This window comes from Triticum urartu, chromosome 5A (genome assembly GCF_056163025.1).
Source record: "Triticum urartu cultivar PI428250 chromosome 5A, HENAU_Tu73, whole genome shotgun sequence".
Lineage (NCBI taxonomy): Eukaryota > Viridiplantae > Streptophyta > Magnoliopsida > Poales > Poaceae > Triticum > Triticum urartu.
Window position 1 is genome coordinate 383,755,249 of NC_141877.1, and position 19,508 is coordinate 383,774,756.

The 19,508-nt window shown below is 44.9% G+C and overlaps 1 protein-coding gene across 1 annotated transcript; it reads right to left on the reverse strand.

The window, feature by feature from the left end:
• Nucleotides 1-14,974: 14,974 nt before the first annotated feature.
• Nucleotides 14,975-15,580, reverse strand: LOC147971486 (uncharacterized). Its single transcript, XM_087523993.1, has 2 exons — nucleotides 15,152-15,580; nucleotides 14,975-15,043 (listed from the first exon to the last, which is right to left on the reverse strand). Exons 1-2 carry the CDS (start codon nucleotides 15,578-15,580, stop codon nucleotides 14,975-14,977), a joined length of 498 nt encoding a protein of 165 aa, XP_087380119.1.
• Between the last annotated feature and the right edge of the window lie 3,928 nt (nucleotides 15,581-19,508).

Sequence of the window (19,508 nt, forward strand, 5' to 3'; positions counted from 1 at the left end):
AGGAATAGCAAACAAAGTCCAAACGGAATGAAACTTCCGCGATGATTTTTCTTGGACCAGAAGACATCTAGAGGGCTTGGAGTGCACGTTAGGAAAGCCACGAGGTGGCCACAAGGTTGGAGGCGCGCCCAGGGGGTAGGGCGCGCCCCCACCCTTGTGGGCCCCTCGTGACTCCAGCGATCTATTTCTTCCGCCTATATATTCTCAAATATCCCAAAACCTTCCAGGGGAGCCACGAAACCACTTTTCCACAGCCGCAACCTTCTGTACCGTGAGATCCCATCTAGGGGTGTTTTCCGGCGTCCTGTCGGAGGGGGATTTGATCACTGAGGGCCTCTACATCAACACCATTGCCTCTCCGGTGAACCATGAGTAGTTTACCACAGACCTACGGGTCCATAGTTAGTAGCTAGATGGCTTCTTCTCTCTCTTTGATTCTCAATACAAAGTTCTCCTTGATGTTCTTGGAGATCTATTCAATGTAATACTCTTTTTGCGGTGTGTTTGCCGAGATCCGATGAATTGTGGATTTATGATCAGCTTATCTATGAATATTATTTGAATCTTCCCTGAATTCTTTTATGCATAATTTGATATCTTTGCAAGTCTCATCGAACTATCGATTTGGTTTGGCCAACTAGATTGGTTTTCTTGCAATGGGCGAAGTGCTTAGCTTTGGGTTCAATCTTGCGGTGCTCGACCCTAGTGACAGAAGGGGAACCGACATGTATAGTATTGTTGCCATCGAGGATAACAAGATGGGGTTTTCATCATATTGCTTGAGTTTATCCCGCTACATCATGTCATCTTACTTAATGCATTACTTTATGTCTACTACGCAATCTTCTTCTTGGAGACTCGTGTTGGGCCTCCAAGCGCAGTGTTTTGTAGGACAGTATCAAATTTCCCTCAAGTGGATGACCTAAGGTTTATCAATCCGTGGGAGGCATAGGATGAAGATGGTCTCTCTCAAATAACCCTATAGCCAAATAACAAAGAGTCTCTTGTGTCCCCAACACACCCAATATAAATGGTAAATTGTATAGGTGCACTAGTTCGGCAAAGAGATGGTGATACAAGTGCAATATGGATGGTAGATATAGGTTTTTGTAATCTAAAAATATAAAAACAACAAGGTAACAAGTGGTAAAAGTGAGCGAAAATGGTATTGCAATGCTTCGAAACAAGGCCTAGGGTTCATACTTTCACTATTGCAAGTTCTCTCAACAATGATGACATAATTAGATCATATAACAATTCCTCAATGTGCAACAAAGAGTCACTCCAAAGTCACTAATCGCGGAGAACAAACAAAGAGATTATTGTAGGGTACGAAACCACCTCAAAGTTATTCTTTCTAATCGATCTATTGGGCTATTCCTATAAGTGTCACAAACAACCCTAGAGTTCGTACTAAAATAACACCTTAAGACACACATCAACCAAAACCCTAATGTCACCTAGATACTCCATTGTCACCACAAGTATTTGCGGGTTTGATTATATGATATGCATCACACAATCTCAGATTCATCTATTCAAACAATTATAAAGAACTTCAAAGAGTGCCTCGAAGTTTCTACAGGAGATTCAAGACGAAAACGTGTGCCAACCCCTATGAATAAGTTCACGAGGTCACATAAACCGCAAGTTGATCACCATAACATACATCATGTAGATCACGTGAATATCCCATTGTCACCACAGATAAGCACATGCAGGACATACATCAAGTGTTCTCAAATCTTTAAAGACTCAATCCGATAAGATAACTTCAAAGGGAAAACTCAATCCATTACAAGAAGATAGAGGGGGAGAAACATCATAAGATCCAACTATAATAGCAAAGCTCGCGGTACATCAAGATCGAGCCAAATCAAGAACACGAGAGAGAGAGAGATCAAACACATAGCTACTGGTACATACCCTCAGCCCCGAGGGTGAAGTACTCCCTACTCGTCATGGAGAGCGCAGGGATGATGAAGATGGCCACCGGTGATGATATCCCCCTCCCGCAGGGTGCCGGAATAGCACCCCGATTGGTTATTGGTGGCTACAGAGGCTTGCAGCGGCGGAACTCCCGATCTAGGTTTCTTTCTGAGGGTTTCTATATTTATAGGAATTTTTGGCGTCGAGAACAAGTCAGTGGGGGTCCACGAGTCAACCACAAGGATGGACGGCGCGCCCTCCAACCTTGTGGTTGGCTCGGGACTCTTCTTGCCCAAATCTATTGCTTCGGGGGCTTCTTCTGGTCCATAAAAAATCACCGTAAATTTTCTGCTCATTTGGACTCCGTTTGATATTCCTTTTCTGTGAAACTCAAAAACAAGGAAAAACAGAAACTCGTGTTGGGCTCTAGGTTAATAGGTTAGTCCCAAAAATCATATAAAATAGCATATAAATGCATATAAAACATCCAAGATAGATAATATAATAGCATGGAACAATAAAAAATTATAGATACGTTGGAGACGTGCACTACAAAAAAAATACACTTCCGTGATGATACGTGTTTGTCACAGTAGGTCGAGTTTTTTGTCATGCATGTACATCCATGACGATTTTATGACAGAATCAAGATAGTCATACCTGTGTTGTCGTAGAAGTGTTCCATGACATTACCAAAATTATCATCACGGAAGTGTGCACTTCCATGATGATAAATCGCGCGTCACAGAAGTGCTTTTGTCAAGGGTGACCGACACGTGGCATCCACCGTAATGGAACGCCGTTAAGCTATCGGGTCGGGTTTTGGATCCGATAACCTGTTAACAGCCCCGACCAATGGGGATTTTCCACGTGTTAAATCATCATTGGCTGGAGGAAACACATGTCGGCTCATCGTTGGGACAAATGTCATCCACTCATTGGACAGAAAGCGCCTATGATACGTCGACACGTGGCACGGCCCAACAGAGGCCCATTCCTGTGAAATGGCCGGCCCATTTGACTTGGCCAAAAGGTGGCGGGCCAGCCCATGGAAAGCCTGTTAACGGCCTGTTCGCATATAGCCCATTTACAACCCGCTAACCCTAGGCCTGTTACACCCTATCCAAATTATGCCCAGTAGCGCCATCTGGGCCATCCAATATGATTCCAGCCCGTTTTCACTTCTGGCCCATGTATGTCCCATGAGGTCTTTTGGCCCATATGAGGCCCTATGTAACTCTTGGCCTATTAACGGCCCGTGGTGAAACTGGCCCGTAATGAACAATGTATCACTTTACACCCATTAACGGTGCATGGTGAAACTGGCCCGTAATGAACAGTGTATCACTTTATACCCATTAACGGCTCGTCATTCCGTTGGGCCGTTTCCAGTCCATGTTATCTTTCGGCCTTCTCAGAGCCCATTTATTCTTGGGCTCATTTCCAGCATTCGTTTACCTACGGCCCGTTACTGTCATTTTCTGCTTGTGGGCCAAATTCAGCCCGTGGTTACAGTCGGCCCGTTTGTGGTCCGTTAATACGTTGGGCCGTTTTCATAGTGTCATCAAATACGGACGATTATGGTCGGCCCATGAACGGACGATTCCAACTCGAGCCCGTTCACGGCCATAATGCGGCCTGTTATTGGCACATGTTTGGCCAATCGATCATACGGCCCGTATAAGGCCCATTGATGATACGACCCGTAGAAGGCCCATTGTTTCTACGACCCGTAGAAGGCCCATTGTTTCTACGGCCCGTAGAAGGCCTACTGTTTCTACGGCCCGTAGAAGGCCCACTGTTTCTATGGCCCGTAGGAGGCCCAGTGTCACTACAGTAAATATTAGCCCATGGTTATTGTGGCCTAGTTTTAAAATATAGGTTATTGCAGCCACTAGCAAACCACGGAAAAAGAACTGCACTGACTATAAGCAAACAAATAAACAAGACAACAAGGAAATAAATAAGCAAGCAACTTATGCTAGGCTATCACGGCTATTACACATATTACATCCACTGGGCATCAAAGTTCGCCACCAGTGCAAATATAGGGAACAAAGCAGCATATAAACGCCGCAGCAAAACAAGTCCAGAACTGAAACCACTTCAGAAGAGTTCAAGAAACAATATCCTGGGTACCCATAATGCTGGCAAGATGCTTAGCAAGCTTATTAACTTTCTCTTGTTTGGCGCTTAAATCCTCCAGTGCTTGCTGTTGCACAAGAAAGTACGAATCTGAATTCTGCAGGGACTTCCTCAGTCCTTCGGCTTCTTGCCGCAGCACAGCTGACTGATGCCTTTCAGCTTGTAGCTGAGACTGAAGAAGCCGAAGTGATTCAGGCAGCGAGTTCAAAGATCTTGTGCCAGCGGTACTGGCCAGTAACTCGAACACTACATCAATGTAGGACTGTGGGGTTTTCTCACTGTCTACAAGATCGTTTTTATCACATTTCTTGGAGACCAACAAGGTTGTCTCACTATCTTGAACCTTATCTGCATTACTTTCTCTACCATTGCATAGTGGGGGTGCTCTTCTCCAATATTCTATTTGCATACTACAAGAGAAACAAGCAGACACATCACAGGTTTAGCTTGTAGTATACGAAACTCATTTTGGTAAACCGGCTCAGTAGTAAGGTGGATAGGATAACAGCATATAACAAACATATATCTATGTACTATGGTCACTGTATTGTCCATATCATTCTAGTTTATGTTCCCTAATTAAGATAGAGACACAGTTCAACTCATATATTTTTGAGACACATCAGCATAGAATATAAGTGTGAGAAACTACACAGCATTGGCAGCACTTGTAATGTGCATCACATGAGAACATAACTGTTTATACAACTTAAACTGAAATCAACATAGAGCAAGAAGTTAGAATAGCAATCCAGTTAAAGAAATAGGTTTAAAACATACCTCTTGCGCCATTGGAGTTTCAATTGGATCCTTCAAATTCGAAAGTAGTTGGTATGAGTAAATACAGTGATGCAACGGCAAAGGAGTATGGACCATAGCTACGGAATCTGACCTGAGAACAGTTGCTCTTCTGCTTTAAACGTGGAGTTTGGGTTAGCTGTGGTGGTCTTCATGCTTTGGGCACTGCAGTAGCTTTACAAACTGCTCGTGTGGGGGTACTCTGTGTTGGACATGGTGCTTTGTCAACTATAAGTGGGTTACTATCCGCTGGGGTTGCGGTTAGATGGGTTGTAGCTGGTTCTCTGCCCAACGGTGTAAGTGTGCAATCTGGAAGAGTCTCGATTATGTGTGGTGGGGCTAGTTTGTGGGCCAGTACAACCATGGTTCTATCTGCATCGATGGGTAGCACTGTCTTTTGTGAAGAATGGGTTTTTGCTCCCTTAGATACTGCCATCACCACCTCCAATTCAAATGGCTGATAAACAAGAAAAGAAATTGAACATACAGACATTGTATGATAGACAGATGTGGTAATTCACATATATGTTGTCTAACCAAACAGGACATCATGACACAATTTCACATATATGATGCCTAACTAAACATGATAGCATGACACAATTTCAGATATATGATGGATAACTTAACAGGATATAATGGCATAATTCAACATATGATGATTACCTAAGCAGAATGACATGAAAAAACTATATGATGTCTTTCTAAAATAGGTTGGGATGAAATAATTCACATACATGTTGTCTAAGTATACAGGATGGCATGATATAATTGACATAATTGATTCATATACTAAGCAGCTGGCACTCGCATGTATGATCTCTAAACTAAGCAGATAGAATTAAACATTGCAACTTAGAGAATACACCTCAGGTGGGATATAGGACTGGTCATCTATCTCTGAATCCTCCTTTGAGGAGCTCCCTGTAACCATCGAGACATATTCTTCAACAGGTACCATTGCCTGCTCTAAAGACCTTGTTTTCACTCCAGATTTTTCCATAACCAGCTCAAATGGCTGATACACATGAAGAGTAGTTCAATATACATAGATTGTCGACAAATGGAATACGCAATGAAAAAAAAGATGGCATGAGATAATTCACATATATGATGCCTGGCTCTATGGCGGTGCATAATTCACATATATGATAACTGGCTGAAAAACATGGCATTGCATAATTCACATATCTGATATAGAAGGAAACAAGAGGCATTCACACAAAGCATGTCTAATCTAAGTAGATGGCATGGCAATGCAAGACACCATATGCATGATATGAGCAATATAACCCAGCCAAGTTAGAGCATGCACCTCGGGGGGGGGGGATATGACTGGTCATCTCTCTCTGAATCCTCCTCTGAGGAGCTATCTGTAACCAGCAAGAAATCTGCATCGACGGGTAGCACTTACTGCTCAGAAGACCTTGTTTTCACTCCAGATTTTCCCATGACCGACTCAAATGGCTGATGCACAGGAAGAGTAGATGAATGTATAAACATTATTGACAAATGGAATACATTATGGAAAAAATATGGCACGATACAATTCACATATACGATGACTGGCTAAATAGGATGGCATTGCATGATTCACGTATATGATGCCCGGCTAAAGCAGATGGCATTGCATAATTCCCATATACTCCTCCGTTCCTCAATATTTGTCTTTTTAGAGATTTCAAATGGACTACCACATGCGGATGTATATAGACATATTTTAGAGTGTAGATTCACTCATTTTGTTTCGTATGTAGTCACTTGTTGAAATCTCTAAAAAGACAAATATTTAAGAATGGTGGGAGTATGCATGATATAGAAACCAAATAGGTGGCATTCACACAAATCAAATCTAAACTAAGCTGATGGCATATAAGATGTATAATGTAAGCAATGCAAGGCGCCATATGCATGATATGACCAACATCAACATGCCAGGTTAGAGCAAACACCTCAGGTGGTAAACAGGCGTGGTTGGCTCCTTCTGAATCTCCATCTGAACAGTTATCTTCCTCTGGAATACAATCTGGAAATGCAGGAGGGGGGCACTTCGCCCACCATGGAGCGGCGTCTGCATGACATTATATCGCACGCAACCTTCTCTTTTTCTCTACATGTTCAGTACGATTGTGTACAATATCTGACATGCATAATAAAAAAATAGTTATATTTTGTAAGGCCTAAGGGGTGCATGCAAAAATCAAGACTGATGGTAGCAAACGAGTGGATGGATCCAAAACCAATGATAGCAGGTAGATTATAGCTTCAGTTTAAAAAGATAGACAGTGGATCATCTATTGTTTGTTGCCCACCCAACATGAACCACATAGAAGACCCCAGATGAACCAGATAGTAGACAGATACTATTCGTTGCTGGATCGATATGAGACCCATGGGCAATTCAAAACTCAAGATTGAACGATAAAGTAGCAGGTAATAATAACCGATGTATAACGTAAGCAAACACGAAAGACTGCGACCTCTCTTCCGGAACTGTGTAGTCCTCAGGTTCATCTGCTCAGTCGATGATGGTAATGCAGTTGGCGTGGCTGCCGGCAACAGGGAAGATGATCTGAGGCGGTGAAAGGAAGTCTGCAGGGGGGATCTCTGCTGCAGTGAACGCTTCTGTCGATGGTGCACCTCAGGTGGGGTGGGTGACGGCACGGCAGGAGCAGGACATAACACACAGAGTTTTCTTTGACGCCTATCTGAAAATGAAGTAAATCTGTAAGGGCTCCTTAGAATTGGAGGATTCTATAAAAGTAGGGACAGGAAAAACACAGGAATAGGATAGGAATGCACGTGCAAAACAGAGCATTTGGAAACATAGGATTTCAGTCAACCTGGGTGTTTGGCTCACATGAATTGGAAGAACAGAGGAATGGAGAAACAAAGTGATGCGACGAGTGTACAACCTCTTTGGCATAGCCTTGTGGACCTCAGCATCATTGAGTTGGACGTGGAGGATGGTGATGATGCTGGTGTGACTGTCGGAGGCGGGGAAGAAGATCTAAGGCCTCTGGAAATGGCGCCGAGGGTACTGCTCCGCTGTGATGGACGGTTCCATCGTTGGAGCAGCTCCGCTAAGGTGTACGGCGACGAGGCTGAAGCATGACAAGACAGACAACGTTAATCTGAAGTGGGACCCTAATATCATCTGCAATAGATGATGTAAAATACATCACAAAAAAGTGCTAGATGTAAAACGCATCAGCCGCACCACGGCCGCTCTGACAGATGCTGTAAGTACTATTGACTCTGAACTTAACTAAAGAAAATGAACTTCACAGTCGAAACTAAATTTTACTGTCGAAATTGATTGAACTAGTAACAGAGCATTGAATAGATGTTTAGGGCGTTCGAGCACTAGTAGCAGAGAAGCAGTGATCTAAATCAGCAGACACTCGAGCAGGGAACGCACTACCAGAGAGCAAGTCGTGCAGTAGCACCGCGAGCGAGTGCTAAAGCAGCAACTCATGTAGCTGCCAGAGGTCGTGCAGCAGCAGCAGCGCAAGCGAGAGCAAGAGAAGAGTAGCGGCACGAACGAAAGCAGGAGCAGTGCAACAGCGCGACCGACAGCAAGGACAGAGCCGCAGCGCGAGCGAGAGTCGGAGCAGCTGCAGCTAGTGCCGTTGTGGAAGTCGCCGCCGAGGAAGCAACGACATGGGGGAGAGACGCCATGGATGATGTGGCCGGCGACGGCGCCATCGATGGAGACACGCCATGTCTGCTCGGTATTGAGCACCGGCAGCCCCGTGAGATCGAATAAAAGATAAAATGCAGTGGTGAGTGCAGAACCTCCTTGGTGGCACCGAGTTGGCCCCGGCTTCATCGGAGGAATTGGTGAGGGTGCTGCGGTTCCGGTGGGGCAGGTCAAGACGGCGTTGTGGGGATTGAGGTGGCGCGATAGACGAGGCGAACGTTGGGGCAGCTCCTTGGAGGTGGAGGACGGGGCGGCTGATCCAGCGGGACGACGAGATCGACAACGGATCCTCATCCGGTGCGGTGGATGAGGGACGTCGAGCTGTTGCGGTGGACGACGTAGTCGGGGAAGAGTCTCCGGCTGGGCGGCGGTCGGGATACCGACGGAGGAGCGTGGGGTTTCACGGGTTTTGGGGGCCTCGGTGTACCAATGGGGGCAAAGGGGAAGGGGGGCCAAGCTTAGGGACGCGCTTGTTCGAAATGTATGGTAAGTTACCAGCGTACCCCCATCAGTTTTGACACCGCGACGTGGAGCTTCATTTCCGGCTGAGGGGTAGAAGGGGGATTTCGCGTGTCTGGGCTGCGGGAGCGATTTCGGATGAGGAGGGAGTTCTCGTGCGCGTCCAAATTTCGGGATAACAAGGCATGGCACGGGTTGAAGAAGCGGGAGTTTCAAAGCGGGTGAGACAAAAGATACTTGAGCTTGAAAATTTCGGGATAACAAGGTGCGGATTCCTTGTTCGACAGAACAAACTTAATGTGTAAAAAAACAATTCATACAAGACACAAGAGAGTCATGTCCCCTTTTACTATATTGCTATAGATGCCATTGAAAAAAATACAAGAAAAATGTAAAAAAATCGGGAGAACAAGATTATCCTGCACAATACCAAATCGATTCGCACTTCCCTCAACAATAACAAAAAACAAATCAATTCCCACCAAAGAAAGAGTAATGTCCCTTTTATATGATTACAGAAGCCATGATCTTGAATTTCAATTTTTGATTCCATGTTATGTTGAATTCGAATATATCATTAGGTGACCTTGCGGTTTATAATTGATGTAGTCGTACATTTTGATCTTCCATCATATATGAACATTTTACTCCACCATGTGAACATATATATTGTCGTCTACCATATGGACTAAATTTGAATCAATTTTCCTTATTTGAATATGATTGTTGTCAAGTTATACAATAATTTAAATATTATCTAGATAACAAAAAACAGACATATAGCAGTAATCATATTTCACTATGAACTACATGTACCATACGCTCTCCAATTCAAATATTTGTATCCACTTTATGTTGAATTCAAATCATAGTACATTATTGGTCTAGGTAGCGAGATGTTTGGGATAATCTAAACCATGTTTTCATACGTATAATTTTTGGCTGAATTGGGACAAGTTTTGGTATAAGCCTCTTGCAATACCGGAGATTCTCTCAACAAGCCTCGTGGTTCCGAGAGGGAACGTGTCACCTTTGTGTGTGAAACGATATACGCTGCCTCCCCCCTGATTTTATTTATAGAGGCAACATACAACTATATGAGTGCCCTGTTAAATTTTGGAATTATTTCAGGTTCATTTGGCATTTTTATACATTAATTGAGTTTCTGGACTTTTAATGTGCATAATCTAAATATGAATTGCATGCACATGCTCCGGTGCACCAAAGTGGGTTGAAAAATCACATGTGTGTCCTTGGTTGAATTTCTAGGTCCCATGGAAGAAATGAGAATGAAATTCAAACATCTGGGCATCATGACTCGGCCGAGAACATCGAGAAACTTTGATTTTAAATTCATGTAAATCCAAAACTTGCCTGGAAATCATGAAACTTGGCATGGTGTCATGTAATGGCACTAACATGTTGTGGTAAAAAATTGGGCCGATTTGGAACCACATGGTTCTAAGAGGGAACGTGACACCTTTGAGTGTGAAACGATATACACTGCCCCCCCTTGAGTTTCTTAACAAAGGCAGCATAGAACTACATTAGTGCCCTGTTAATTTTTGGAATTATTCCGGGTTCATTTGTCGTTTTTATACATTAGTTGAGTTTCTGGTCATTTAATGTGCATAAGTCAAATTTGAACTACAAGCACATGCTCTCGTGCACCAAAGTTGGTTGAAAAATCACATTTGTGTCCTCGGGTGAATTTCTAGGTCCCATGCAAGAAATGAGAATAAAATTAAAACATCTGGGCATCGTGGCTCGGCCGAGAACATTGAGAAACTTGGTTTTAAAATTCTTGCAAATCCAAAACACGTCTGAAAATCATGAAACTTGGCATGGATGTCATGTCATGGTACTACCATGTTGGGGTAAAAAAATTGGCCGAATAGGAACAGATTTCGGTATAAGCTTCTTGCAAACCGAAGCTTCTCTCAGAAGGCTCATGGTTCTGAGAGGGAACGTGTCACCTTTGAGTGCGAAACGATATACGTTGTCCCCCTTGAGTTTATTTACAAAGGCAACATAGAACTACATGAGTGCCCTGTTAAATTTTGGAATTATTCCGGCTTCGTTTGGCCTTATTTACACATTAATTGAGTTTTTGGTCATTTAATGTGCATAATTCAAATTTGAACTACAACCACATGCTCCCGTGCACCAAAGTTGGTTGAAAAATCACATTTGTGTCCTCGGGTGAATTTCTACTCCCTCCTTCCATCTATATAGGTCCTAATGCATTTTTCGAGGCTAACTTTGACCAAATGTTAGAGCAATAATATATGACATGCAACTTACACAAAGCATACCTTCAAATTTGTATGTCAAAGGAGCTTCCAATAATATAATTTTCATAGTATACATCTCATGTGCTATTAATCTTGTCAATAGTCAAAGGCTGTCTTGAAAAACACATTAGGCCCTATATAGATGGAAGGAGGGAGTAGGTCCCATGCAAAAAATGAGAATAAAATTCAAACATCTGGGCATCGTGGCTCGGTCGAGAACATTGAGAAACTTGGTTTTAAAATCATGAAACTTGGCATGGTGTCATGTCATGGTAGTACCATGCCGTGGTAAAAAAATTGGCCGAATAGGAACAAATTTTGGTATAAGCTTCTTGCAAATCAGAGCTTCTCTCAAGAAGGCTCGTGGTTCTGGGAGGGAACGTGTCACCTTTGTGTGCATAATTCAAATTTGAAATACAAGCACATGTTCCAGTGCACCAAAGTTGGTTGAAAAATCACATGTGTGTCCTCGGGTAAATTTCTAGGTTCCATGCAAGAAATAGGAATGAAATTCAAAATTCTAGGCGTCGTGGCTGGGTTGGAAACATTGAGAAACTTAGTTTTTTAATTCCTGTAAATCCAAAACACGCATGAAAATAATGAAACTTGGCTTGGTGCCATGACATGGCACCAACATGCTGTGGTAAATTTGCAGTCCAATTTGCGAAGGCGCACACATTAACAATCAACAAAGTCATTTTGGAACAAGTGTTGTCACGTTACAATCGGAAACACAAGTATTATTGTAACCGTGGGCGTTCTACTTACTAGTACCATTTACGTGCCGCCATGCATCCCCATTTTTTATTAGCTAGGAGGCGCCGTGCAGGGTAGCTATTTGGGTACGAGAGGCGTGCGATCAGACCCCTGCGCGTGCTTATCAGGAGGAGAGCCCTTTGACCTCCATCTGCCATCCACCTCTCTCCCAAGGTCTCCATTAATGGCGCCCGAGCCTCTATTTAATGGCGTGGCTATGTCTCACTCGACTGAGATTTAAGAGAGAAAAAGGAAAAATCTGAAAGCACGGATCTTGATGTAAGATCCGATGGACCTATATAGCATCTACTGCGACTTATAGCAAGGATGATTAATTTTTTTTATCAAAGAAGGGCTTGCCCCTTCCGATTTTCATTACTGAAAACCACCACAATTCACAAGAAGTTCAGCACAACTCCATCCTAACACGAAGGACTAAAAGCTACCAGATTGAAATCGCAACATCCCAAGAGGTCAACAAAGGCCAAACATCCGTGCTAGAACCCAACATTTCACAACTGACGACACAATCCACATCCTAAACCAATTATTACATCAAAATAAACCAGGAAACTGAAGGAAGCCCAGCAGCAACTAGAAGAACAGCAACGCCAGGGTCGCAACAGCAAGAGTTTTCTTCATTCCAGCCTCGCAACATTGATCTTCCACAGAAAGATAAGGACGGTTAATTGTCTTACATAATTAGAAAGATAATTAAAAAATCCACATGCGGCTACGCCCGAAATACACAAGGGCAAAAGAAGAAGGAAGACAAGGATCTGGCTCGCTGATCTCTACTTTCTTGATGCGTTGCTGCATGCCGCGGGAACTAGTCTCCGCGGCGAGCGGCGATGAGCTCTTTCGTGTCCTCAAGATGCTGCTTGAGAACATCCATGGATTCCTCCACCAGCCTTTGGCGCTCGTTGCGGAGCATGTCATTCTTGTCCATAAGTTTCTTGATGATGACGCCGGTCCTCTTCAACAAGGCACTGGTCTCCTCCTGCTGGTCTGCACTTCAGACAATCTTCTCCCTCAGCAGGTCGCGCTTGGCCCGGAGCCTCTCATTGCCCTACCTTAGTTGCCGGATGACGCCGGTAGCCTGTTCAAACGAGGCTTTCATGTCGTCCTGCAACCTCGCCCAGCCTGAGATCTGATCCATCTGGCTATGGACAATCGCATGCATGCGCCTGTAACAGTCGTCGCCTGCCCGCGAGAAATTTTCCTAGGCCGTTGCGGCGTGGCGGGACATCTCTGCTGCATTCGTGGTGCGGCGGGACATCTCTGCTGCTTCCGCGGCGTGGCCGGACCAGTCTGCCGCATCGACGGTGCGGCGGGACCTCCGTGCTGCTTCAACGGCACGGCGGGACCTCTGTGCTGCTAGTTCCATGCGGCGGGACATGTCTGCTGCTCTCGCAGCGAGGCGGGACATCTCTCGTGCTTCCGCTTCCATGCTCTCCTCTCCCTGGTGGCAATCTATCGACCCAGAACTCACGCTGGCCATGACAGACGCAAGGGAAGGATGCTAAATGACTTGTTTGTTTTTGTGGATGAGGAGTTGAGGAGGAATGTGCAGTCATCTTGGCACACTAGTATTTATAACCGAGTACTAATACGCTCCTAAGTGGGAAACCGTTTAGGTTGTGATCGGTGTGAACAGGTTTGCAATTCAATATACTTCCCTTTTGCAAGGCCCCGCTTTGGAAAGGTGCATGCATGCAACCATTTCATTGGTTGCATTGAAAGCCATTGTTGTTGGTGCCATGGCTAAAAAATTAATATACTTCATGCGTGCTTTTTCATTGGCTGCATGCATGTGAGAGAGTGCATTGGGAGTGAAATGAAAGAATTAATGTGAGCAAATTACTATGTGTCTTGGTCTAAGAGAAATTGTCTTTAGGCCTAATAAACCCGGACGAAGGGAGTAGCGTGGTACTAATACGCTCCTAAGTGGGAAACCGTTTAGGTTGTGATCGGTGTGAATAGGTTTGCAATTCAATATAGCATGGAGTAATTTGCAATTCAAATTTTAGTTTTTCCATTTTATAGGGCTCAATTTGGTTGTTCCCCAACACATGTTCAGATTCCAAGGTGCATTAAATCATTGCATGCAAGTATTAAGCGAAAATTGACCAATGCATGTACTTTATGCATGCATGCATTGCAATTAATGCATTGATAAACATAATTTTTTGAGAAAAACAAGAGCATTAATTAGGTGCTTTTGCAAACTACAAAAAATATTCCACCACTCACCATCTTGGTTGGTGAGATTTTTGAATTAAGCCCTATAAACTGGAAAGGAGGGAGTACTGCTGTGTATGTGCAATAACTGGCACCGTCGTATACATATCTTACGGTTAATGGGGCGTTTGACAGGAATAGCTGCGTGGCGAGCTCTAGGCTAGTCTTTTTTTCAAACGCATTAAACCTATCTCTCGGGACTTCTCGCACACACCATCGTGCCACCCACAAAAACTTGTACTATGAGTTTAGTAGTACATTATACAGGAAGAGAAGAGGTGCACGCACGCACTCGTCCTCTCACACACGCATCTGTTTTTTCTCGGAAAGGAGGATGATGACCCCCGGCCTCTGCATCTAGGAGTCACACACACATTTGTAGCTACGAATTGTAGTGTTCTCAACCATCCGGTTGGCTCTATCATGGATGTACCTATATACTAAAACATGTCTAGATACATCTATATTTTGACAAATGGAAGGCATGTATTGTGGAACGGAGGGAGTGCTTGTCATCAAAATGGATAAAAAGGGACGTATCTAGAACTAAAATACGTCTACATACATCTCCTTTTATCCATTTTGATGACAAGTAGTACTTCTTACCCAAAGGAACTTTATATCCAACAGACACAAAATATTCGTTCGACTATTGGAAATTACTGATCTGATGTCGAAGTAATTGCTGCATCGCCACCAAAACCCACCATTTCTTAAGCTAAAGTAGACCAAGGTAATCCCTATATTAGCATATTACTAAGATAAACAGAAGGCACTGTAGAAACATTTAGGACGTGAGCTTGTCAATCTGAATGTGGAGGGACACAAGCTTAGCCCCGGCCAGCAGCTTGGGCGGAACTGTCAAGAAGGTCAGCTCCTGCACGTCGACGTCGCTGGGATCCTTGTTGCTTGTCACCTCCATTTCCACCTTGACGGCGTCGGTCGTACCTTTGGGCTCCCCCGGCGGGCCGTTCACCCACAGCTTGGCCACGTAGTGCGGTAGTGGGTACGCCCCCGCTCTGATGCAGACGACTGACATGGCAATAGGCTCGCCGATGTCGAGCACGCAGCCGACCAAGAAAAACGCGTGGCGGTCCTCCTCCGCAAACAGCAAGAGCCATGGCTCCGACAGTGGCACTTGCAGCTGGAGCACCTTGCCATACTGGATCCTGTGCATGGGCATGGGATGCGCGGTGCTGATGTGGTGGTAGAGCGCCGGCGGCGGGCCTTCGTAGCCGCAGACGAGCATGGGCATTTGCAGGGCGCGAGCGGACGCACGCTCTGGTGATCGGCGAGCTTGTGGTAAGTGATGTAGAGCCCACAACCTTCGTGCGGGCACTCCACCCTCACCGACGAAGGGACGGAGTCCACCGCCGTGTTCCGCATGTCGAAGCCACCACCGCGCTCGCACTTCTAGCACTGCCGCTGGTTCCCGGGGCGCTCGACGCGGCAGTCCGCGCAGGCCAGGTTCCCTCCCTTGAACTACAGAAATCAATCGAACAACACATCAATCAAGAAACCTGCACCTTGCTCAATCAGCCGGACGGACGAGGTGTATTCGAACCTCATACATTGGAGGCGTCAAGGGGCGGAGGCACAAGGGGGAGTGGAGCACGGTGAGGTCCATCAAGACCTTAGAGAGCTCCATCATCGGGTCCTGTTCGGTCTGCATGATCTCGCCCTCCTCGTGCACAACCATCTCTCGACTTGGGCTGTGGTATTACAAAGCTTTACCGTCACATATTTTATACTACTTCAAGGTGCATTAAATCAACACATGCAAGTATCAAAAGGAGAGTCACGGCATGCATGCATGCATTGTAATTAATGCATTGGTAAATGCAAATTATTGAAATATATCGAGTGTAGTGCTTTGATGTGTCGCGTCAACTCGTACATCAACGAGAAGTTTGATTATCCTCTCCCTCGCGGACTTAACTACACCTACCTTTGGTTGTATGACAGGTTGGCCACACACCTGTCGGGCCCACCTGTCATACACGCAAAGGCAGGAGCGTCCCTCCCTCACCCATGAGCGTGGTGGCTGGCAAGACTAGGAGAATCTTTCGCTACACGCTCTCCCTCCCGCACGCGGTGGACATGCAGCAGTTCAATCGGTGTCAGATGGCCAGAAGCGTACTGTGGTACTCCTCCAGTGTAGTATTACTCCATCATTGTTCGACTTCTCAAAGAGGCGAAGTGCCAAACGCAGCCCGGACGCTTGTGTGGCAGTTTCATGTGTAGAGTAGTCTAGGATAGCGTGTACCGTGCCTGTAAGCTTATAATCATTGGGGTCGGCTCCATGCTATGTGGTCGTCTCGAAGTTTTTAAAAAAAATTAAAATAATCTTCTGGCCCTACCTGACACCATGGTGATTGTAGTTTGCACGCTCATCTAGTCAAGACAGGAATATATATTTTTAATTTTTTTTTCAAAAAGGGGGGACTCCCGGCCTCTGCATCAGAACGATGCATACGGACACATATTTTAATTAGTGGTGGGTAGATGTTAGAGGTTGCAGCAAATATATTGTACACTGCAGGTCTTTTAGCCAAGTTTAGAGGCAAGCATGTGGGGCCAGTGCTATGATGTGTCGCGTCAACTCGTACAACGAGGAGAAGCTTGATTTTACTACATGCCTTCTCCCTCACCCATGTGCGTGGTTGCTCGCAAACGAGGACAGGCTTTTGCTTAGTAGTACTTCTACAACAAGCTATCCGTCCCGCTTGCGGTGGACGGACATGCAGCAGTGGATTCGACACTGTAGAAGCAGTAGTAGTAACATCATTGTTCGTCTTCTCAAAGAGGCGAAGAGCCAAGTGCAAACCGAACGTTGCCGTTGCGAACATTGGAGCACGCATATAGCCAGGCTCTTGCATGAGACAAAATTGATATGTGAGCCCACTATTGTACTAGTACGTACAACTACTTGCTAGTATAGCCCCACCACTCCAATCCATCTACTCCCAAGTCTCTGCGCAACACTGCTCACTCCAATCCAAGACTAAGTGACCAGAAGCCACAAGCACCTATGGAGGCGATGGACGCGAGCGGCAGTTAGCTGTGCCAAATCATCCAAGGCGCCAGCATGCGGCCCCGCACCGCGCAGCATTTCCAGACGGTGCTGGCGACCGCAGGCATCGTTCACACGGTCATCACCGCCGAGGGAGGAAACCCACAGCTACCAGAGGGGCTCGATCCTCTGCCCCTGTCGTTCTCTCCGACACAGCGCCGGCTCGGGAGGTCCTCCGACCCTTGTTCCTCCCTGTCGTATTGTCCGCAGATCCGACCTACCACCGCCGACATCCCGGCGACCCTCAGGTATAAGTTCTTCGAAAGCGGCCTTGATCTACTGCCCCAGCTCCCCACGTGTCTGCATGTGCATCTTTTTCTACTCCCATCAGCTCTTCCGAAGCCACCTAAATTTTTAGTATTATTAGAGGTAAAGCTACTTCATACATTCGAATCTAGGGCTTTGTTCAAACAACGAAGAAAGGGGGAAAGTTGTAGCATGAATCTAGGACTTGATTCAAAGAGGAAATAATATGGTGAAAGTAGTAGAGACCGGATACCCAACTGGTCTCTTGGTTGAAAAGGGAAATAATGGGAAAACACAGTACAAACTGGATAAGGAACAGATCTATTATTGGTTGAAAAAAGGATAGAAAGTGGCGGCTGGTGGACAAGTCAACAGAGTATGTCCAGAATTAGATTTGCTGCCATCACATAGTAAAAGGTCTCCAGGATTAGATTTGCTGCCCTCACATAGTAAAAGGTCTCGGGATTAGATTTGCTGCCCTCACATAGTAAAAGGTCTCAGGATTAGATTTGCTGCCCTCACATAGTAAAAGGTCTCCAGGATTAGATTTGCTGCCCTCACATAGTAAAAGGTCTCCAGGATTAGATTTGCCGCCCTCACATAGTACAAGGTCTCCAGGATTAGGTTTGCTGCCCTCACATAGCATGAACAAACTCGGCATCACCACTTTATGCCTCCTTGTAGGTACATTGTGCTGATGCGTCCACTTTCGCATGTCCTTATACCAACCTTTTGCTATTGTTAATGTAAGGGCACATGTAAAATGAAGCGATCACACTGTTACGTTAGGGACATGTCTAACCAGTGTTATTGTTAATCTAATGCCTCCAGTGATAAGATGGAATTAAACTGTGTTACAAATGGCACTCCTGCTGTTTTCCCCAGTATGATAAGTAAGTTGCTCCTTTACGCTGCTGAGTGTCCTGGTGTCCCCACGGTCCCATGCCCTTAAACCAACTCTTTAGCTGCTGTTGATTTACTGTGTCTGGTAAACAAGCAATGCCACCATTAAAGTAATCCCATATTTGAGGAATCTCATTGTTGATCGTAATGCTTCTGGTAACATGAAGCATTGCTGACATTTTAAAATTTCTACCGTCCTTGTGTGATTGCCATGAACATAATTAAGATGCTTCTTTTCATTTTGTATATGTTTCGTATATTCTTATTGACCAGCAACTGTTTACTTTCTATCTTTTTGTGAAGATAGGGATATCCATTTCACCTTGTTGCTATTGTGACCTTTTGGTGAACTGCACAAAACACTTTTTTTTGAATGAGTGTCTTGTGCAGTTCAACTAAAATGTCATGTGGGCAACATCTCTCAATTTTGGTGGAACTGCACAAAATGGTGATTGGACTTTCCAAAATCTCCATCAAGTTCTGCTGGTAATCTCGTGCAACATTTTATTAGCCTTTGCAAGATGGAGCCGTCACTGTCACCACAGTGGCACTTTATTTTAGTGGAACTGCACAAAAGGATAAGAAATTTATAGTTGCACCTTACATGAGCCGGACAGCCAACCTTAATGTTCCTCAATTTTAGTGCAACTACTAAAGAAGAACCTGCCAGCTCACAAGAGCAAGTACTTCTTGCTAGCTGAATGATGCAATCCTTGCTTCATTTCAGGTGAATTGCAGAAAAAGGCGCATGAATTGAATCATGGAACTCCAGGAAGACCTCATACAAGTAGAGCTAGAGGTTGAGTTCAAGGAGGCCGCTATTAAAGCGAAATCATGCTCTCCTGTCTCCTTGTTTGTGATGTGCAAACAGGAATACTCAACTACAGATGTTGTGACGGTCAAGAGCATTCGCCAAGTTCTTCGATTGTATGACATGGCTAGCCAAGATGGATTTAATCCC

What these genes read in the sequence shown, in the direction of transcription:
- LOC147971486 (XM_087523993.1), bottom strand. Translation starts at nt 15,580, where the DNA reads ATGCCCATGCTCGTCTGCGGCTACGAAGGCCCGCCGCCGGCGCTCTAC. An exon ending in TGCTGGCCGGGGCTAAGCTT is followed by an intron (nt 15,044 to 15,151) that starts GTGTCCCTCCAC and finishes GGTCTACTTTAG; the next exon opens with CTTAAGAAATGGTGGGTTTT.